Source organism: Phoxinus phoxinus (assembly GCF_949152265.1).
Source record: "Phoxinus phoxinus genome assembly, chromosome: 10".
In the NCBI taxonomy this organism is placed as follows: Eukaryota; Metazoa; Chordata; class Actinopteri; order Cypriniformes; family Leuciscidae; genus Phoxinus; species Phoxinus phoxinus.
The window spans coordinates 29,150,437-29,173,561 of NC_136885.1; the positions used below are offsets into that span (position 1 = coordinate 29,150,437).

Here is a 23,125-nt window from a genome sequence, read left to right on the forward strand (position 1 = left end):
CGCAGTTTTGTCAGAAGTACCTGTCGAGTCTGTAATGACAGCAAACACACAACAGTGACACACTGCATGACAGACAGACTGTGTTTTGCATGCTTTTCCCAAGGGCACACAAAGAAGGACTGTCCTAAACAATCCTCTGCCCAGACACAGCATGAGGGAAACTAGCAGACCCGTATTTGGAGGGAGGCTGTGCGGGTCCTCATTGTAACTCCCAAGCCATTGATGATTGTGAGTCTGAGAATACATACCTTTTAGCCAAAGTAAGTCTTGATCATTCAGAAGTCATTTATCAGAACATGCATGTTGTGGGTGGACGCGACAGCCTGTTTTATACGCCAGTGAAGATTGGAGATACGGTGACATTGAGTGCAATGTTGGACAGCGGTTCGATGGCCTGCACTATAAATGAGTCTGCTGAGATGAAACTGAGATCAGCTGGTGCAGTGGATGAATCCAGTGAGTTCAAGAGTGATGTCACCCTTGTAGGCTGCGGAGGGCTGCGTGTGAAACCTAAATCATCGTTCACTGTTACCATGGAAGTGTATGGTATAAAGATGGCAGTACCCACCTTAGTGGTTCCTGGACAACTTGATGAGCTGATAATTGGGACTAATGTCATTAAACACATTCTCAGATATTTCAAATTGTGCGATGGATTTTGGCAAGCTCTGTCTAGTCCCACTTCTTCAGACCCTGAGTGTGAAAGCTTCTTGTCGATGCTCGCTGGATTGAACCGCTGGAGAGGAGAAGAGATTCCTGGGAAGATAGGAACAGTCAGATGCAATTCAGCCGTCCAGCTCGAGCCAGGCCGTGAGTACTTAGTATGGGGAAAACTGCCCAAATCCACTGTTGTGTCCCCTGGAAGTGCAGTCATGACTGAACCTACATCTTCTCACTCAGCTCCCAGAGGTGTTATGGTGGCTAGACTAATCACGTCTTTGTGGGGAGATGGATGGGTCCCCTTGAAACTTATCAACACATCAGGTAGTCCAGTGTTATTGAGACGAAATGCAAAAATTGCAGATCTTTATCCTTGCATGGCGCTTGAAGATCTTGATCACGACAGTGCAGCCAATCCTCTTCTGGTAAACTGCTCTATGAGTTTGTCTGATGTGGCCGACATGTCACCTGTGAAAGAGCGACTGAAGTCACTTGGTCTGGACAGTCTTAATCTTGACTCGTGTGATATCTCGGATTCCTGGAAGCAACGGTTGCTGGACCTGATAGTGAGTTACGGAGACATCTTTTCACGTGACCATCTTGATTGTGGGGAAGCAAGGGGTTTCGTCCATAGAATACACCTCTCAGACACCAGACCGTTCAGGCTTCCGTTCAGGAGAGTGGCACCTAGTCAATATCAGACACTGAGACAAGTGCTATCTGAGATGGAGGAGAAGGAGATAATTCGGCGATCTACCAGCGAGTACGCTTCACCTCTCGTTTTGGTCTGGAAGAAGAATGGGGACCTGCGTGTGTGCACGGATTTCCGTTGGCTGAACAAGAGAACGCTGAAGGATGCACACCCTCTTCCACACCAGGCGGATTGTTTAGCAGCACTTGGCGGTAACGCCCTCTTTAGCACAATGGATTTGACGTCCGGATTTTATAATATGCCACTGCATGAGGAGGACCGCAAGTTTACCGCCTTTACTACACCTATGGGCCTTTTCGAATACAATCGATTACCCCAAGGTCTCTGCAACAGTCCTGGCAGCTTCATGCGTATGATGACCAACATATTCGGGGACGAAAACTTTCTCAGTCTGCTGTGTTATCTGGATGACCTGATTGTCTTCGGGCCAGATGAAAAAACAGCTCTTGATCGCTTGGAAATGGTGTTTGGCAGGCTTCGCACACACAATCTTAAGCTGGCTCCAAAGAAGTGTCACCTGATGAGAAAATCAGTGAAGTTCCTTGGGCATATGATTGATCAGACGGGTGTTTCTACGGACCCAAGCAAAGTTGAAAGCATCTCTAAGATGAACAGTTTAGATTTGATGGAGCTTGATGGAACAACTCCTTCTCAGAAGAAGATAAGATCATTCTTGGGAATGGTGAATTACTACCAGCACTTTGTTCCAAACTATTCTGCCGTAGCCAAGCCACTATTTAATCTTCTGAAGGGTCAAAAGACGAAAGTGAGGAAGCTGGGTCATGTTCGTCAGAATAGGAAGCTGAAATCTAGTGACTGGACACAAGCACAAGACCAGGCAGTCGAGCGGCTGAAAGCATCACTAGTCGAGAGCGTTGTCCTTGCCCATCCAGATTTTGAACGGCCTTTCATTTTGGCAACGGATGCCTCCTTAGATGGTATTGGAGCTGTGCTCTCACAGATCACAGAGGGGGAGACCAAAGCCAGACCTGTAGCTTTTGCCAGTAAGTCCCTTTCTCGGTCGCAGCAAAATTATCCAGCACATCGGTTGGAGTTTTTGGCCTTGAAGTGGTCAGTGTGTGATAAATTCAGCCATTGGCTCAAAGGACATGAATTCACTGTCTTAACTGACAATAATCCTTTGGCTCATATACTTACAAAACCCAAACTGGATTGCTGCGAACAACGTTGGGTGGCTAAATTGGCTAGCTACAACTTCGACATAAAGTATGTGCCTGGTCCCCAGAACATAGTCGCTGATGCCCTGAGCAGGGTTCCATTTGTCAAAACTGATGTCACGCAGAGACTGCTCAAAGAACCATATGGAGCACTACTGGCTGGTTCCAGAGGAATGTCTACAGATTCTGTGCAGGATGCTTTCAGACTTTCCTGTGATTCAGATAGGAGGCAGGGTGTCATTAATCTAGGCCAGTCATGCAGACCAGACATAAAGCAGACCAAAGACCTTCTAACTGTCTCGAATGCAGATGTCTCTGCTATATTGAGCTCACATGTTGAGTGGAACATCGGTGCCAGAGCACGAGCAATGTCTGTCATTGATCACTTACCTCAGTTGATGTCGGAAGGGCAGGACACGTTGCCAACATATTCAGAACAGGAGCTGCGTGAAAAACAGCTCACAGACAAAATTTTGTCAAGAGTCATGTATTATGTTGAGCGTCAGCGTAGGCCTTCAAGAAGAGAGAGGTCAAAGGAATCAACGAGCGTTCTTCGATACCTGAAGCACTGGGAGAAACTTGTTGTCAGAAGTGGTATCTTGTACAGAGTGTCCTGTGACCAACTATCAAGAAAAAAACGCTTTCAGTTTGTGGTCCCAGAGTCTTTGGTGAGTGTGACCTTGAGAGGAATCCATGACGACTGTGGTCACCAAGGTCAGTCGCGGAGTATTAGCCTTGCAAGGCAGCGCTTCTTTTGGCTGAACATGGAGCAAAATGTGAGGGGCTATGTGCGCCTATGTCATCGCTGCACTGTGAGCAAAACGACTGATCCTTCTGGTAGAGCACCCCTGGAGAACATTTCAACAAGTAGACCGTTAGAGCTTGTCTGCATAGACTTCTGGTCAGCTGAAGACTACTAACAAGTCAGTTGACGTTCTGGTGATAACCGATCACTTTACAAGGCTAGCACAAGCCTTTGTGTGTAGAGATCAATCTGCCAAACAGGTTGCCAGGATAATATGGGACAGGTATTTTTGCATCTACGGCCTGCCTGAACGAATCCATAGCGACCAGGGTCCAAGTTTTGAAAGTAAATTGATCCGAGAGCTTCTAAGGGTCTCTGGAGTGAACAAGTCACGCACAACACCGTATCACCCAATGGGTAATGGAAGTGTGGAGCGCTTTAATAGAACCCTTGGAAATATGATTCGGGCTTTGTCACCAGATGTGAAGAGAGATTGGCCGAGACGGTTGCAGACACTGACATTTCTGTATAATTGCACAATCCATGAGACGACAGGATATGCTCCTTTTTATTTGATGTTCGGGCGTGTACCCCGTCTGCCCATTGACATTCTGTTTCGCTCTGTCTTGAATAATACAGATGTAACCTGCTGTGACAAGTTTGTTTCCACTCTGGTCAATGATCTGAAAGAAGCATTACAGATCGCACAAGAACATGCAACGAAAGAGCAGAAAAGACATGCAGAGTTGTACAACCGAAGGGTAAAAGGACTGCTCATCGAAACAGGTGACCAGGTGCTCCTGGCAAATAAAACCGAAAGGGGTAAGAAGAAAGTTGCTGACAGGTGGGAGTCAACAGTTTACACTGTTGTGGATCGTAAACCAGACACTCATACTTACAGGATCCGTAATCCAGCCACAGGTCAAGAGAAAGTGGTTCATCGAAACCTGTTGATGTTGGTGAATTTCTTACCAGTGAATGTAGAGCACCCTCAGTCTGATCAACTTTCTGGTGTATCCACTTCTTGCCAGAGGTCATCTTCAGTCCTGTCATTGTGTGCAGTGGAGGATGCGTCTTTAAGAGGAGATACGGTTGTGTCTGAGCACGCTGAGGATAGCTACAGCAGTGTTACAATGGATGACTCAGTGATGACGAGAGGCAAGGTGATAGCCTCATGTGATGATGCTGACGTTAATTGTGAGGATGATTCTATGTCAGTTCAGGAGTCTGATACCAGAAACAGAACGATAAGTTGGGTTTCGGAGCTGCCTGAGGGATCACATGAGTCTGATCAAACCCTAAGTGGAGTTCTGGTAGATCCTGTAGCTGAGGTCTTCCCTTCTGCACCAAAAAGCCATGTATCTGACATGTCAAGAGATGTAAGAACATCTGTTTCTGATGGAGACACAAGAGGCGGTTCAGATTCACATGAGTCCGATTCTGAGACGGTCCTGTCTGCCCAGCCACCCTCTCAAACTCCTACCAACACACATGTAGCTGACACTGAGAATGTACCGCAAAGTTCTAGCTCAGTCACACAGGTTAGGACACGTTTCGGTCGAGTCGTTAGACCTGTTGAAAGATTAATACATGTAATGTCTACACAGGCTGTGGTTCAGGATACAAAACACAATGTTCAAGCTGTTTGCAAGTCAGTGTTTAAAGCTTTCTCTGCTTAGAACGAGACTTTTGGTTTCATGCCTGTTGGCATATTGTCTAAAATAGTGTTAAGGCTGTTTTATAGTCTAAACGCAGTAGTTCAGATTAAGCACATACCTGAAGAAATGGGTTGCCTTCACATCTTTGAGTACACCTTGTGTATCTAAACATTTTTTTTAGTTTGTTTTGGTGTTGTAATGGTGAATAGAGTATGGAAGGATATTGCGGAATGTATGTAGATGTTCTGCTGTCAGTAGCTGGTGAGAGAGCTTAGCGCTACTCTCTCATCACTTCGTCCCTAAGGGATAACTGGTTTTTGACTGTCCTCTTAACAGAGTTCCTTTCGTTTTGTGAAGTTTATTATTGTGAACTGAAGGAAAAGTGTTCCGTTGTTGATATTCCCCTGGGCATGCATATATTTTATGTAATTCAGTGGGGGTGGATGTAACAGGGTTAAAAAGAACATTCGATTTAAAGAGTATTATATGTGAATTTCATAAAATAAGGCATTTGGCTGTATACATTGGTGTTAGAAGGCTTCCCTCCTGTGGCTAATAATGGTACTGCAGATATTGTATTTTGTCGCTCTTCTCTTGCCGTACCGCAGCAGATTCAAGTGTCGATGCTGTGGGTATGTATGGCTTTTCATGCTCTGACGCACTAACAAATTAATTGTGAAAATGATACGTTTCAAGTGAATCTTTTCGACGCAATATATTTCATACATGTATGTGAACAGATAGATAATGGATTTAGCACTTTAACACGGTTGTTGAGAGTGTTATAATATGTATTGAATTTCCATGTGCGTCACACGTGCGAGCACGGATTCATTTCTCGTGACGATTGCATCTGTCTTAACTATCTGACGATTATTTGTATTATGAGTCGAGTGAATGTGTCATTTCTATCTTTCTAGTGCATATGAATATCTGCAGTCTGTCAGCCAATGTAAATTGTCTTTCTTCTTGTTGTTTTCATAAAAAAAGGTATGTTGCTTTCGTGTTTATTCTGTTATAATGTCGACAAATGTTATTTATATTACTGATGTTGTCTGCAATTATTCTGTACATTTACACTGGTGTACTTAACATAATACTTATAATATTAGTTATTCGCATTGTATATCATTACTATGTGTTTAATGTGAATAATACAAATTAATGGTGGCAGCAGATTCAAGTGTCGATGCTGTGGTGCATATGAATATCTGCAGTCTGTCAGCCAATGTAAATTGTCTTTCTTCTTGTTGTTTTCATAAAAAAAGATAAATTGAAGCTGAACCCCGTTTGTGAGTGTGTCCTTCCACATCCGTTACACATATCCTCATCTGCATATCATTTGCATATGATTATTCATCCACGTGATAACATGTTTAACGGTACAAGACTTTAGGAAAATATGAAATACGGATGTGCCGTCACATTACATTAATAAAAATTATTTAGTATCCTTGCCTTGTTTTTGAATAAATAAATAAAATAGTGTAAAATACATTTCAGAGAAAGTTTTTCTCAATCTTTTCCACTGGCCAAATAGTATTTTTAATTGATTTATATTTTTAATGGAAACAGATAGACCTTGTTGTGCATTATATTTGCACATATGCTATTATCATGACAAGCAATTATCTCTGTAGTTAAAACATTAAAACACAGCATGCCAAAGGAAAAGTGTTCAAAAGCATTTTTATTTATAGGATATTTATAGGCTATTTATTGAATATTGATATATTTTTTAACTTTTCAGTAAATGTCATACAGTGTTTAACTCTATTAATGAGAGTGGCATATTTAATCTAAATGTTTATATCAGAAGTATTATTTTATTTAAACTGTTATTGTGAACATGCACTGTAGCCTATTTATGATTAGGACTCATAATGAAGATTTACAGTTTTACTTCATCTGCCGTTAGATATGCGTCAGTTTCACTAAATGGCCCGACGCGCTCGCTGGCGCGGACATTTAAGATGTGGATATTTGCTTCAAGTGATAGGCTTGGTGAGTGAAATTATATTTGTAGCTATTATCTTTCTGTATATGTATAATTTTATTTCGATTCTCTGTCTAAAAGTGACCAAAAAGACATTTAACTCCAGCTCACCATGGGTGTCGCCAAACTGCTCCGTCTCCAAAACGTTCGTACGCATGGGTCAGAGTTTGCGTGCAGGTGCGCACATTTTCCCGTCAAGTTTGTTTTTATAAATCACAACTTATGCGTCGGAAGTGGCGTACGCCTCTTTCAGGGCCTGTTTTGTGCGTACGCAACGGTTATAAATGAGGCCCCTGGTGCTCAATCTGTTACCAAGGACTGTTCCAGGAAAAGTATATCCAGTGTGCTAGGGGAGAAGGTTCACTCTCACTATACTTCCGGCTTCTGACTGGTTGCAGTTCCACTCTGATTCCATATGAGGGCGCTTACAGGACGAGTGCAGAATGAATGGTGGTCTATGGAGCTATACCCCTCAAAATCCACTTTTCTCAAGATATATTTTTTTTCTCTAGTAATTTGAATGTTGTATTCGAAAGGAGATGCAAATACATTGCACATTGCTGGGTGTTCGATTTTTTAGAGTCACTCATTTGCTTTAAAAAGTCTTTCAAAATGTCAATGACGTCATACAGATCGTACGACCAGAGATACTGCTTTACGGCAATCCTTCAGTCACTTTGGTGTTTTCGCACCATTACGTGTCAAATAAACAGTGTATATTCTAGGCTACTTCCGTATTCTCGTCCTTCAGTAGACTGTGACAAATATGGTGTTGAATCAATATATTTTATTGAAGTTCAGCTATTAAATGTAAGAGATCAAATCTTAATAAAGCTGCAGATGTGAAGCAATAACTTGTTTTAATGTTTTATTGCTTGTTTAATATAAGTAAATGCAACAATATATAAACTGGAAAATTGTATTTTATGCAGCTGGCCTTAGTAAGTTATCAACTTATTAGGGTTTACAGTGTAGGCCTACTTCCATTTACTATACAAAATATACAACCATGTCATATAATACATAAAGTACAATGAGTGAAAGAAAGTTTTATATGTTTAAATTTAAAAGTTTTAAAATGCTTTCCCTTTAAGAGAATCGTTTTCTCGCTTGCCTTTTTTTTTGGTTAAGTGCATGGGGCCATCATAGACATAAACGGGGGCCATCAGTATTGAGGATATTACGTAAGAAGGAAATGCAAATGCAGTGTTTGTCTGTGCAACTTCTTCTTTCATTCAGTCTTTTGTCAGTGAAATAAAAACATATTCTTTAAGCCAAATAACAGAAACAGTGAATTGAAATGCTACAAATTTTTGTAGGCCTACTTTTCTTGCCTGGTAAGAAAAGATTTTCTTATGTCTTTTGTAAATGTTGTCTCTTGTTCATTCCTACTCTAATTATCTAATATAATTGATATTAGATTGTATAAACTGAATGGAGATCAAAACTCTGAGGCCACTAGTAACAATGTTTCTATTTTGTGTTTTTATAATTCTACATTAATTATGAATTATTTTTGAACAGAAAAAAGTTCAGAATTTCTTATTATTTTGTATATGGAGTTCACATTTGTTTTTTTATTATAGTGACACAAATAGTGCAAAATCTTAAATATTTCTTATTTATGCTGTAACTTTTCTTTATTTTACTTTTTTTCTTTTTCTAAAACTTTGTTCATTTCCAGGATTAAATGAAAAATCCTACATTTTCAATGTGGTCTCAGACCTTTGCATCATATTATTGATTCATTATGTAAATTATTTCTTAAAGTATTTCACAATAGATAATATCTAACAGATTGCCTCAATATATATTTTAACTATCCATTGTAACAAATTCTCTAATTAAATAAAGTGTTTTGTGCTCCAGGTGTTCTCAGTAATGAGTGGAAAGTGATTTATCCTCATCCGATCTGTGCTGTGAGGGGATCCAATGTCACTATTGCCTGTTCATTTAAACATCCAGCTGCGCAAGTAAAGCAAATGCTATGGTGTTCAATGAGATCAAACCACGATGTCTGTAAGAATAAGCCGTATGTTTATGACAGTGATGCCCAAAATAATCAAAGAAACTTTCAATACATTGGAGATAAAACTTCAAATTGTTCTCTTTTGATCAGTAATATTAATCAAACACATTCTGGAGAGTATAAATTCAGATTTAAAACCAATTTGCCAGAGAATCATTGGACAGGTAATCCTGGAGTGGAAATTTCAGTACATGGTAAATATAAAAGGTTTATTCTGGTTGATGCTGTTTTGTTTTCTAAAAGAATCTCTCAATTTCATTATGGGCGATTTCTCTTGTTTTCTGACAGATTTAAGGGTGTTAATGACCAGATCGAGAGAAAATGGAAGCATAATAGTAGGAGACTCTTTGAGTCTGACTTGCACACTTAACTGCTCTAATTTAGATAAAGTTCAGTGGTTTAAGAATGATGAACCGATGAAACATCCAGACCCCATCCTCAGCTTCAGCAGTGTGACTACTAAAGACTCTGGGAATTACTCTTGTTCTTTGAGGAACTTTAAAACTCTATCTGAAGAATTTAGAATTGACATTGAAGGTTGGTTGAACTGGTAAACATATTATACATATTTTCATAGCTACATGATCATATTCATATTTGGAAAATTACAGATTTACATACTTTAAAGTGAATTATCTATCCCTTTGTCCTCAATAGATGTTGCTGTGTCCCCAACAGTTCTGATTATTGTAGTGTCTTTAATCGCACTTGGTTTCATTATTGCAGCTGTGATGCTTATGAGAAGGTAGGACTTTTTGTATTGTTTGTACTTTCACACACCAATGTATATAACACTTTCAGTCAGTCTGAATGAAACATTAACATGACCTTGCACAATTCAGAAAACACATTAGACAAAAAAATATTTTGAAAGTGCATTTTGTGTTGCTGCCGGGCTTGAGACACAAAGATTGCATATGTAGTCAAAAGAAATTACTATTCAGTTCACGCACCTATTTGTTTGTTTATTTTGTTTATTTATTTGTTAAAATAAAAAAAATATTTTAAAATATTTTCTCCTTTTCTGAAATCATCCAAGATCTTGTATTGGCTAAATCACACCATTTATAATGCATGTCTGTCACAATTACTTTTTAAAGGAAAGCAGAAACTTGCGGCAAACCAAAGGAGGAAGGAGATCAAAACCAGGTTTGTCAAAATACCACTCACCAAACAACTAACAATATTTGTAAAACCTAAACATCATAAAATGTATTTTGCACATCTCCTGTGTAAATATGCCATGCATAATAAGAACAAAAACAAGTGTTATCGTGTTTAGCGTTGTGTTAGGTTATACAGTAAATCATGTGCATACCCTGTTGAAATGACACCAACATGTTGTGTTTTGCATGCTGGAGTTTGCTTACGTATTCAGCAAGCCTTGTTTGTTCAACCAGTTTCATCAGAAAAACCATTCTGATTATGCAGAACTAAGCTGGTCTCTTCAGCAGGGCACTAACACAAGATGACTGTGGTTGACATGTTCTGTGCAATCTTCTGTTAGGCTAAAACAGGAACACCCACAGTCTCCACAGAAGATGTGCTACAAGAAGATGAAGTGCAATATGCATCTGTCAACATTAAACCTAAAGAACCGCTTCAAATGTGAGCATTCAAGAGACACATCACTAAAATATTTCTTCGTGCTGTACTTACATTTTGTAATCTGACCATAGTTATGAAGATAATGCAACTCATTTAATCATATTTGACTGTCTTTCTTTAAGTAATATTGTTAGTGAATATGAGTCTGTGACAATTTTACTGAACGATTATATTTATTTCTACAGGTCTGCCAAAACAGAGAAGGAGAATGATTCAGCCATCTACAGCACTGTAGTGAATGGTTAACCTTAGAATTCAGCAGGTCCACACACATATGTTTTATAAACCTGTTTTGTACATATTTTTTACATGTATTTACATAGCTATCATTTGACACTGTAGGACGAATGTTTTAAATGCTTTTTTAATGGTATTGAATTGAATTAATGTGCAACTAGGCATTGTTATAGACAAAATATGCATAATAAATATTTTGTGATATTTTGATTTGTCTTGTATTATTATTATTTTATCTTTATAAGCCTACACGGTCCTGTAATTTGATGTCATATTGCACCGATTAACTGATATTCTATATGTCATAATCATTTGTTAACAAACAAGTATTCATTGCTTCAATAATATCATTGTTTAAATTAAATACATTTTTAGCTAACTGTGATTTGTAGGCTATATGTACATTTCTTAAATACATAACTAAGACAGTTACCTCATAACAGATCACTCTAAATTGCATGTGACATTTTCTGTAAAGCTGCTTTGAAACGATGTACCGGTATATATATTGTGAAAAGCTCTACAAATAAACCTGAATTGAATTGAACATTGACACATCAGCGCCATCTAAAGGAGAAAAGCTCCTCTGCACTGTTCCCATGACAGCGACTTAACACACAGGAAGTTCAGAGCAGTTGGTTGAACGAATTTCCGACCCACAGGTGAGGTCAGAAAAATCTATCATCATCTCTAATAATCATTTTTATTTAAAATAGAGAGAACAAGTGTGTTTTTTTATCATTCAATTTGGGTTAGGTGTGGCTAACTTATATGATGAAAAACTAAATTGCATATGTGGAGTTTTTTGTTTTGTTATTTTGTTTTTGCAACGCATGGTGACGAGGGGGAAAAAATAGGCGAAAGATATGATGAATTGTTATTTTAAGTCATTCTTATGACTCGAATGTTGTTTATGTTGTTCCTCATGCTCATTTTTAAATTCAGGGACATCAAATACCAAAACACTTAAGTAAACAAAAAGAAATAACGTCACGAGAGCATTTGTTGACATCATCTCTTTGCAGTTTGGCTGCACTGGATTCATGACTAAGAAAAATGCCCAGATTTCGTGAGCGTCCAGGACAAACACACTGTCATCCTGCTTCCACACAAACATCTTCTGAGCTGAGCAGCCTGATAGCGAACAGATACATCATTCAGCAGAGGCTCGGGAAGGGAAGCTTCGGCACTGTGTATCTTGTTAAAGACACAAAGGCAGTAGCAGCAGAGAGACTGTAAGTTAATACTTGTTCAAAACAATCACTTTAGCGACGTTTGTACTATTTTCGGTTTATTTTGATTAAAAAAAGGATTCATTTTTGTTCAATAAATATACTGTCATAAAAATATGTTCATTTTAACAATACAGAAACAAAATTATTTTCAAAAATTAAGATTCTGAAAGCATTGAATCCCATAATATTTACCATCTGAATTTAACCGTGTCACGACACGCTGCTGTGAGCAAGTAAGACATGCTGCTGCTATACAATAGCATACATGAATTACCCACAGCAGATCCATACAGGTGGAGCTGGGGAAGGTGGAGGGTTTCTGAAAGCGCGCTGCACTGCTATAGTAATTGCTGACCAAGTTTTAGCAGCGAGCTCATTGGCCACTGATACAGCAGGAACCAGTCAGCTGTGCCCTATAGAGAATGATGTGATTGCAAGCAGTTTGAGTTAAAGGGGACATATCATGAAAATCTGACTTTTTCCGTGTTAAAGTGCTATAATCTGATCCCTGGTGCATCTACCAACCCAGAAATGTGAAAAGTTACAACCCAGTAACTTTGTTTTGGTAAGCCTTTCTCTGCAAGCATGTAAAAAAAAAAAAAATAAGCAGATCAGATTTCGCTCCCCTTCTGACATATGAAGGGGAATTTATTATTATATTACCGCCCCTTAATCTGCACGTTTCCACCCATGGGGCCTCCATTTGGTTTTCACAAGCGTCGCAATGGCAAAAATTCGAGCAAAGCATGCAAACTGTTCTGTCGTTGCTTCACAGATGAGCAGAACACTATTTTATCCAAAAAATGTCACAGTTGTCTTAAAAAGAGCTCATGGAACTGTGTCAACTTGTGTAAAAGTGAAACATGATGGTACATGCAAGTCGATGAGATGAATCAATGTAACTCCACAACATGAAAACGATGCGTTTTTGCTCCAACCCAAAAAGGGGCATATTTGACAACCTATAATAAATTATCTGGAGGGTATTTTGAGCTGAAATTTCACAGACACATTCTGGGGACACCATAGATTTATATTACATCTTGTGAAAAGGGGCATACACTGTAATATGTCACCTATCATCCTGCGCCATCCAGAGTTTCATGACAGAACTTTGTATGACCACCTATCTAAATAGTGTTTATATTCTTTTATCATTTCAAATGACTGAATGAATGATAATGCAAATAGAAACAAAATGTGTTGAGTTATTAAAACAACTGTGTACAATATGTATTTCAATACATTGTTAAAAATTATATTAAAAAAAGAAACATAATAATTGGCCTTAGTTTTTAATAGGTTTTGAAAGGGACGTTTTTCTCTGTTTTCTCTGCACTGATTTCGAATTTCTACTGTATGGGTAGCCATGTTTTATTGAAATCCCATTTTGAAGTAAATAGTACCCCTTTAATGCATGACGTTTAGGGATTATTAGAGGTTTGTCCTTCATACTTTGTATTAAATTATGTAGGCTCTATGTTTTTTGTGTAGGATTTAATGAGTTATTCCAGATGCATCCTGTGCCTGAGAGAAAATATGCATGTGTTTTAATGTTGTTGAAATCATTTAAAAAATGGCAATATTGAAATTGGTCTTTAAAATTCACTTCTCTTGTCCGGCCACCTGAGAGCAGCATTGGTCTTTGTTACTACTAACCAGTCATTATTGTTTTCCTTTGAGATAATTGAGGAATCCTTCATGTTACTACCAACACATCTATGATTCTTTATGATCATAAATGGTATAAGATCAAACTCTCTATTATGCTTTCATAAGAGAGCAAAATGTATCATTTTAATACTCTCATCCTTGATCCAGTTTTCATTGTAAATAATAATTGTTCTTTATAGGTGCATTTGTTATTATTGATAGAATAACTGGAATATTAGCTAAATTGCATAAAGCCTTATGCGATTTACTAGATTCTCATAGCTTTTTACATTCGAATGTTAATAGTCCTGATGGAAGCTTCGCTAGTATCATCTGGATGTGTTGTGAAATATGTTGTGAAGTTGATTTATTGCTTCCGTAGAGGCCTGCAGTCTTAAACAGGCAGGTTTGCTTTTGAAACCGAGATAAGAAAAGAAAAAAGGAAATTGTGAGTCATTATTTCAGGAGGCATTTGGTGCTTTGGTGATCGTGGCAATATTATATCTTACCCAGATTCAGTTCGCAGTGAAGCTCCCACAGTAAATAAAAAACAACGGGTCTTAATTTATTTTAGGACATTCCTCTCAGAACAGAACTGTTTGCCTGTGTCACTTCTATATTTATTACATGGCTCTTGATTCTGGTGCCAAAATATCTTTGTATAACGAGCACTTAACTGTTGATTATTTTCATAAGCAACTGATTTTCTACATGCGTGTCTATTTATAGACATCTGAGAATCACAATGACACAATCACCATTCAAAAGACGTCTCTTATGCTCTGCAAGGCTGCATTTTTTAAGTAAAAAAGGAAGTAAAAACAGTAATATTGTGACATATTATTACCATTTAAAAAAATGTAGGCTATGGTATTCCTGTGCTGGCAAAGCTGAAATTTCAGCATCATTACTCCAGTTTTCAGTGTCACATGGTCCTTCAGAAATCGTTCAATGTTGAAAAAAGTTGTTGCTTAATTCTTGTGGAGACTGTGGTGCTTTTTTCCTCTCCAGGATTCTTTGATGAATAGAAAGTCCAAAAGAACAGCATTTATTTAAAATAGATGTCTCTGTTATTTTTGATCAATGTAATATGTCCTTGCTGAATAAGTATTAAATTCTCTAAAAAAAAAATCTTTGAAAAATCTAACTAATTTTGTGAAATTCACAATGAAATAGTTTGGCCAAAAAAATTCAACTGCTATCGTTCCAAATCCATAATAATTATTTTTCTTCTGTAGAACCCAAAAAAAGAAATGTAAAAGAATTGTGACAGTCACTCTTTTCCGTGCAATTACAATTAATGGCGATGCAAAAGCACCATAAAAATATCATAACAGGTCAAGTGTTCTGAAGGAACAGACTGAAATTCAAGTTGGAGCTGTATATGGGCCATTTTAGCAACTGCCATTAAGATGAATGGGATTGCTAAGAGATAGTTTCATCCGTGTATTATAGACCTTGAACTGCAGAGCCCTGTCCTGTTCACCCCTTTTGCTCACCACATTTATTTACCCGTTTAGACCAACTGATCGCATATTATCCTTCACATATTGATTTCTACAGTTTTTGGTCTGTGAGTATAATCAGATTCATAAACGGAAAACAATCCATTTGGAGAAGAGCAAGTTGTCTGATCATTTAATGCTTTTCATGACAGTGATCGCAGTATAAAAAATTGCAGTATTTATTATAAATGATTTATCAGTGCACATCATTATTATTTTTTAATTCATGTGCCCGTGTAATCTTTAATCAAAATAACTTCCTCTCACCCTAAATTTTTTCTTGTTAGAGAAGCCGTTTCACTCAGATATGCGTCACAATAAGCATGAAAAGCACATTGCAACTTCTGTTTCATGCTGACTTTAACTGCTCTCTCTGTCTATCACACTTGATGAAACAGCCTCTCTGTGAAACCCATATCAGACGAGGAGATGGAACTGGAAGCTAGAGAGATGCTGGTGGAAACGGAGGCCAATTAGGATGAGCTCCACACTTTAGCTGCCCACATCGCGTGGCGTCATGCTACGGGTTACTGTTCCTTTAACCCTGAGCTTTCTGCTTGTTAGTCCATCGCAGCTGTTCGCCAGCTTCTGACCCGTCACACGCAGAGTGCTGGCACCAAACCTGAATGCCCACCTTCAGGAGACCACCACACCTCCTGTCCCTTTCTCCACTTATGCACCAGTTGTCCTTCCTCAGTCTTTTCTCAGCCTTAAAAAAAAATCCTGCTGGGTGTGTGTTTTGTTGTTACTGCCTCAGTGGCTCTTACAGTGCTATGAACCCCTTTGTTTCTTTGTGAGAGCCAAATGTCAGTGCTGGGCGCTGTGAGCTGAGACTGCCGTACCCCTTTCCTCCAGCTGGCTTCTCACTGGGCTTTATTAGCCTGGACAAATGACTTCCTATTCTGGATTTGCCCCAAAAGTAGGGCTCACATCCTGTGGGTCCCTTGTCACGTCTTCGCAGAAAGCCTTCAGCATTTGCATAAGTGCTCTATTTGTAGTCTTCCTGGAATTTTATGGGCAGTAGGGCTGGGCTTTGACACAAATTTCATGATTTGATTCAACTTCGATTTACAAGCTTGTGATTTCTATTTCATTTTGAATAGATTCAATTAAATTTGATATCGATTAATTGGAGCCTATCAGGTACAGTATATTACTGTATAAATTTCCTCAAGGAAAAAAAAAACTCAACTAATGATGTAAACTGTACAGGGAACCCCAGTTGGTACATCACTATAATATTAAAAATTCAAATGAACTGACTTGTAGGCTCCTTACATTTAAATTACACATAAGGAAGTTTTTATAATAATAACATTATAATAAATACATTTTTAATGACATAATTATGTTTCTACTCATTGTTTTTAAATAGTGGCTGTCATAAAAAACATAATGGATTTATTCAAACTTACATTAAATATACATTGAATATTGAAGAACAGATTAAGTAAAAATATGTATTTTATGATATATATAAAAATATGTATACAAGTTAATTTTTTTTAGCTGACTAATGCCGATTTGTAGATTGTATGAATTTTTGTGTTTTTGTCAATTTCCCATTCATTTCCTATGGGTCGGTCATTTTTGACCAAAGGCTGAAATTGTGACTTTTTTTTTTACGACCACTTAGCATGCTCGGATCATGACCTCAATTTTTTTTCGTATTCACATACATAATGCCATAAAAGTCTCATAACATCTCAGTTTCATAACATTCCGATGAAGCTGTGATTTTTAGAAATTAAAAACAGAAATTTTTTCGTCAGAAATGACCGAAGACCGTCTGAGGGTTAAGTAAAAATATCAATTTTTTTCAAAGTGCTCATGTCTAGAGTTATTTTTTTCTAGCTGACTAATGTGGTTTTGGTCATTGAAAATCTTTTCTGAGGTAAATGTGACATTGTTTATTGAAGTCTTTCCGCAGTTGAAACACTGATTGAACGATTACATGAGACATTATATGGATTTCAGTAAGTTGTACTGTATCTTTCAACATACCTTTAGATGTTCATTCATGCTTATTTCGTGCTGGGAATAGTGGAAGCGGAAGAGATGCTTGATCTGTCACACTAAAGAGTGGCAAAACGGTATTTATTGTTTGAATTTCATTGTAAAAGTTGACAGAATTTGAAAGCTGTGACATTGCTTCATATAGAAGTAGCAAAGCACAGAGCTTATTGCGGTTTATTGGACGGGAGGAGCGCTACAAAGCTTTGTTTGTTCATCAACTGAAAACAGCATAGACTGAAAGATCGATTATTGGGATTTTAGAATTGATATTGGTTCTTCAAAATGAGAATGGATTAAAATTGAGAAATCAATATTTTTAACCCAGCCTTAATAGACAGATGATTATGCAAATCTGTAGACACTGTATATGTTTAGGGTTGTGCTTCTTGCTTATTTGTGATTTTGAAAATAATGTTGCTTTTTTTTAATCTATTTTTTTGTATGTACAGGATGAGGTCCCTTATAACATTTTAAGACACATTTGTTTTACACAAAGTTGTTTTGGCGTATTGCATACCTCTGGTCTTAAAAAAAGTCACATTGATACTTGCAATATAATGCACAAGTCATTGATGCCTTTTTAGCTTTTTTGCATGATAAAAGAGCAGCTCAGACATTCTGCTGGATATTTCTTTTTGTGTCAAAAGAAAGACAATAATGAAATGGGGTTTCAATTATATGAACCATTTCTTTAAGATTTCAAATCTTCTGTGTGACACAATCTGTGTTTTATCCAGATGGGGAGCCATTTTGAGAAGTGTGACCTTTTTACACAAACTACATCTTTATTAACAAAATGAATGTGAGCAGAGAAGAGCTGCCTGTCATCTGCTCTGGTGTTCTAATTAAATCCATATACTTATGGAACAAAGAAGATTATTATATAGCCGGTGTGTTATTTAAACACCTTGTCCTGGTTGAGGTATCACAATTCATATTGTAAGGAATAATTCATTCTCATAATTAATCTTCATCAGTGTTATTGTAGTATTATTTCTATAGGCTACTATTATAGTATTTATTTTAATTATCTTTTTAAATACATTTTCGGGTTTCAATTTTAGGTAAAGATTTAGTTATTTTGTTGTATGCTTTTAATATTTCTATATAGCTTTATTATTTAGTTTTAGTAATATTCAAGAACACAAAAGCGGTAATACAAAACATTTGAGTAACGAACAGATCGAAATTTGTTGATTGAAGTTTAAATTAGTCTGGGGTGCGTTTTCCAAAAGGATCGTTAACAAACTATTGTCGCGAGTTCCGTTGTTACCAACATAGTTCAATGATTTGGTGTTTTCAGAAAACAATAGTTCAACTATCATTCCAAACAGCATTTGCATTACAAGGTTGGAACAATCTCTGGATGTGGTTAGAATAATTATTTATTGTTAAATGACATGTGGACTTGGACACAATAAGCTAACATTCTGTACATTCTACTGTATACCGTTTTTTTTGAAGTGTGCACACATGCGTAAAATGCGTATGAGGGAATCCTCAACGAATCAAACCTCAAATAAAGCAAAATTACATGGAAGAGAGAAGTAGTCATTAGGTGGCATGTCCGTTACAGCAGCGTTTCAGAGATCTCGAATAGATTACCATTAATTCAGAAGGCTTTGGGTGTGGATGAATCAATTAATGGAAAAGATCGGACTCAAACGAATCACTTGTCAACTCTTTTGAACAAGGAGTGTTTGTGATGACAGAAGTGGTTCAATTAGTCCGATTTTGAATAGTGGAAACTAAATTTTTATTACAGTCGTGACTGCTGATTTTATCTCTTGACCTCTTGACCCCTGTTGAGTATTTCCAATTTAAATGTGCAATAGGTGTCTCTTTATCACAATGTGGCAGTCATTTAAAACAAAACATTAGTGACTCGCGGATCTGGATCATTCTGAATATCATTACATTCTCCTCTCAGAGGCCAGAGGCAGCTAATCTCTCTCAAGGAGGGGAGCGCTTCTTTCCATTTGGCCCTGCTAGCCCACTTTCAGCTTGTCCTCTGTGGATTTGCCTGTCAGACAAGATTCCCTGGAGACTCCTAGCAGCGGTGCTTATTTCTGCTCACCTCATGATCCAGCTCTCAGTTATGCAACCTTCCACTTGAGTCCAGGTCCACCAGAAATCTCCCAATTTGTTTTCAAGTGTATACACTCGTATAGACTGGTCTATCTCCAGCTCCTGATCTGTCGCTCTCTCTCTTTCCCTCACTATCTCTCTTAGGCACTCTATCCTTTCCTTACACACCACTGCATGACAGATTTGGGGCTTTCTTGGTTGATGGTGCTACATCTGTTTGGTTCATTTGCTGACCTGGTTTATGTATCGTGGGAATTTTTCTCCATTTATTTTTTACATTACACGTCATGGTAATTGCAACAGTACCTTTTAAGGTTATCCGGCCTTAACAACCCCTCAAAAAGTAAAATATTTTGCCATATTTATATAGAGAGTTGCTCAGTTACTGTGGTTGACGATAAACATTATCCATTGATATTGTTGCCAGGCATTTTCTAAAATTGATATAATGGTGTATGATGTAATTATTTTCTGCAAAACCTCATCACAGATAGGTTGACAGTTAAATTTTGGCCAAGGCTTTGGTTATATCAATTCAATGGATATAGATTGCGAAAATGAGCAGGAGTCGGTCAACATTTACTGTATACTCATACCTGCTTCCTCTGATCTCGAGGTTGAAATAAAAATATGGAACCCATGCAGGTTAAAATTGCAACGGATTGCTGTTGGTTATTTGCTCAGCTTTCCTATATCCTTAAAATAGATCTTAAATTGCCTCTACGCCTCCAGAGAGAGACTAAGAAATGGGACATGAACGCGTGTTCAATTATTCACCACAGGAAATTTCAGTGATTGATGTTTTTTATCGATGGTACAGTATACCATTTTCCATCTGAAGAGGTCTAAGCTTTTCTTTACATTCTTCCACATGCATAATGTCTGGAATTTAAATAAACATGTATTGTGAAACTATATGGTAAGGTTAAAATTGAAATCACACAATTAGGCTAAATTAAATGTGATTTCTTATTGCACTAAGAAATAATATAGTCACTCTGTATCACATTTTTCATACTTATGTCTCCCTATTAGAGAGAACAGACACACTTTTCTTTCTTTATCTTCAGAGATAAATGTAATATTAAGATTGGACAGCAGTATATTATATATATTTTCCATCTCAAAGGAATTCAGATGACCCATATCTGCCATTGACACTTTAACTAGAAACTGTAATTAATTATGGAAAGGGTTCAATACTGTATTACAGTCTTGGTAATAAAAAAGAATATAGGCACATATCTGCTTTGACATGAAGGAATGTCTATCTGTCATTATTTAACAGACTAGATAATATTGATTAGTGGATGTTTACAATTACAGGATGAGAGTCTGAAGATGATGTATTATTGATGTCAGTCATGTTTCATGCATTTTCATGTATTTTGCATGTACAATAGCAATAAGTGCTGAGAGTTTTCATTGCCTCATGCTAAATGTTCATAAAAAGGTTACTTTATTAAGCACATTTATTAAGTGCCATTACATCTTACCGCAAGAAGATCAAATCCCTGACATGTTTTCATCCTATAAACTGTAGGTTGATGTTGATGATCAATTGTGAATAGTCTAGTTTATGCAGTAATTGACTGGTGTTGTTGTTTTGAGCTCTTGTGATTATTTAGGGTAGAGGCTTCTAATGTAAATCCATAAGGGTGTAAACTGCTTTCCACAACATCAGCTCAATGGTTCATTAGATTGGTCTTGTGACATAATGCGTTATAAAGGTATGTTAGCTCTAATGATACATGAGACGAGAGGACGTGGCAAAGACGAAATTAGATTTTCGAAATTAGACTGACCTGTCATACGTCAGTGTAATGATTCTCTGTGTGTCTCTTTATTAAAGTGAGTCCTGCTAATGTGAGCTTCAGAATGGTGTGACCTATAGTGTTTGTTTTTGTTATTTGAGTTTTTAATCATACTGGACATTGTTTGTTAGTGGTGGTAAAGACTGCTGGTTAAAACCCTGTAGGTTCAAAACGTAATTTATAATTACGTTCATAATTTATTATCTTTCCTTCGTAGAGCACAAAGCTTCTGCTCTCCTTGGCAAGTTGGTGATCAGAATGTGAAAAAAAAATGAGATGGGAGGAAAATTATATTTCAATGCTTTTGCATTTGCACTCAAAACTTTTGCATTCTCTTGCAAAACATTTGTGAGTGAGCACAAAACTGATAATGGAAATAATATGATGAAAGGGAGGATTTTTGTCTATTTTTTTCTTCTTCTTTTTTGCAAGCGAATGTAAATTTTCCTCTGGGGAAAGCAAACATTTTTCGGGGGAACAAAAAAAAGCATTGAAAAATATAATTTTTCCTCCCATCTCATATTTTTTTTTCATCACCAGATCCTCTTAGAGGCTCTATAGCAAGTTCACAAAATCTTCCTGAATGATTCGTTCATGAAATCAGACTGATCTGTTTCAGCTCACTGACTCATGATCCAATATATAACAGCGATTAATAGCTGTCGTCACACAGCTGTCCAATGGCCTCAGAAGACTTAAGGTACGGTCACATTTACCACTGTAGGATTTTTAGAGGAATCCGTGCGATCGGGAGCTGAAAAGTCCAAGTTGGTCACACGAATTTGCCATGTTCAACAGAAAGTTCCTTGGTTTGAAAGTGACTTCTGTGTGAGATGTGGTTCATGCATCACTATTCACAGTGAACACTTTTTTTAGCCTGTGAATTCGCACCGCAATTTTGATAATGTGACCCCACCTAAATAGCACATAGAGGACTTTTGTTGTGGAGCTCAAAAGCTCCAGTGCCCATTCCTTATTGTATTCAAAAATATGACCAGCACAAAATGACTCAAGACATATGGGTTTGGAACGACCTGAGCCGCCAGTGATGAAAGAATTTCAATGACTCCATTAAGGAGTTGCTTTCTGCATCTTTAAAAACACATTAGCTATTAGGCCCGTGTCTCAGCTTCCGGGAAAACGTGAAGAATGAGAGCAATCCATGACCAGCATTGCGGTGCTGAAGTGCACTTTACCTGTTCCCTTTGCTGTAATGATTTTCAAGTAGGAAGAGGAAAGAACAGAATGTTGAAGTAGAGAGAGGTAAATGAGAGTTCTCCTTCAACGAGCCGAGAACCAATTTACAACAAAACCAGGAGGCAGATGCAGTGCGTTCATCTCTGTTGGTGGTATTTGATTAACTCCCTTAAGGTCTGGAAATAAGGTCACTAAAATATAATTTTAAATCCTTGCTTTGTGTTAAATGCTCATTTGCATTTTTCTTCTCGCTAAAAGCCGATGGGATTAAATTAGCCGCCCTGAGCATTCCTTATTTGTCCCTTTAACTTGAATTATGAAGTGCATAAAGTTTGATCTGCAGATGTGGCGATCATATTTTGCTGCCGATTATTCTCCACAGAGTTCCTCTCCATTTATCATATAGATCTTTCTTGGTTTTTAAAAATGGCTAATGATCACATGGTCTGCATTATTCAAGACCATTAGTTTTTAGAATTTAATAATGGCATGATAATTTATGCTTATCGTTTTTATTCAGATGTCTTGCCTTGAGTGTCTTTCATATGAAATGCATCAGAGGATGGCTGATTCTCTCTCCCTTCTCGTTGCAAAAGGTCACATAGGCCAAGGAAACTTTCTATCAATGGATGTGTCTCTCCCTTCATTTTATCACTAAAAGCAGAATAATTACAATTACCCTTCATAATTTGTGCGCTAATGACAGACTAAATTTTACAGTGTGGCCCTGGCTTCCCGATCCCTTCAAGCTTGAAAAGGTCAGGGAAAACAATCTGTTCTTCCCCAAATGACAT

The 23,125-nt window shown here is 37.5% G+C and overlaps 2 protein-coding genes across 6 annotated transcripts in view; both read left to right on the plus strand.

Annotated features, from left to right (window-relative positions):
* The first annotated feature begins 8,132 nt into the window (after positions 1–8,132).
* On the plus strand, positions 8,133–11,032 carry LOC307006003 (uncharacterized protein). Its single transcript, XM_079626590.1, has 7 exons — positions 8,133–8,286; positions 8,819–9,172; positions 9,267–9,515; positions 9,636–9,723; positions 10,079–10,127; positions 10,486–10,586; positions 10,772–11,032. Exons 1-7 carry the CDS (start codon positions 8,250–8,252, stop codon positions 10,830–10,832), a joined length of 939 nt encoding a protein of 312 aa, XP_079482716.1. The 5' UTR covers positions 8,133–8,249; the 3' UTR covers positions 10,833–11,032.
* A 386-nt stretch (positions 11,033–11,418) lies between these two features.
* The window catches only part of nek11 (NIMA-related kinase 11), a 94,521-nt gene continuing 82,814 nt past the window's right edge, over positions 11,419–23,125 (plus strand). For 4 of the 5 annotated variants that reach the window (XM_079625462.1, XM_079625464.1, XM_079625463.1 and 1 more), the window contains exons 1-2: positions 11,419–11,485; positions 11,849–12,058. In XM_079625462.1, coding sequence (XP_079481588.1) covers positions 11,880–12,058 — 179 coding nt within the window. In that variant the 5' untranslated portion in view covers positions 11,419–11,485; positions 11,849–11,879. Of the gene's footprint in view, positions 11,491–11,848; positions 12,059–23,125 lie in introns of all 5 variants that reach the window. The other variant, XM_079625466.1, reaches the window with a different exon arrangement.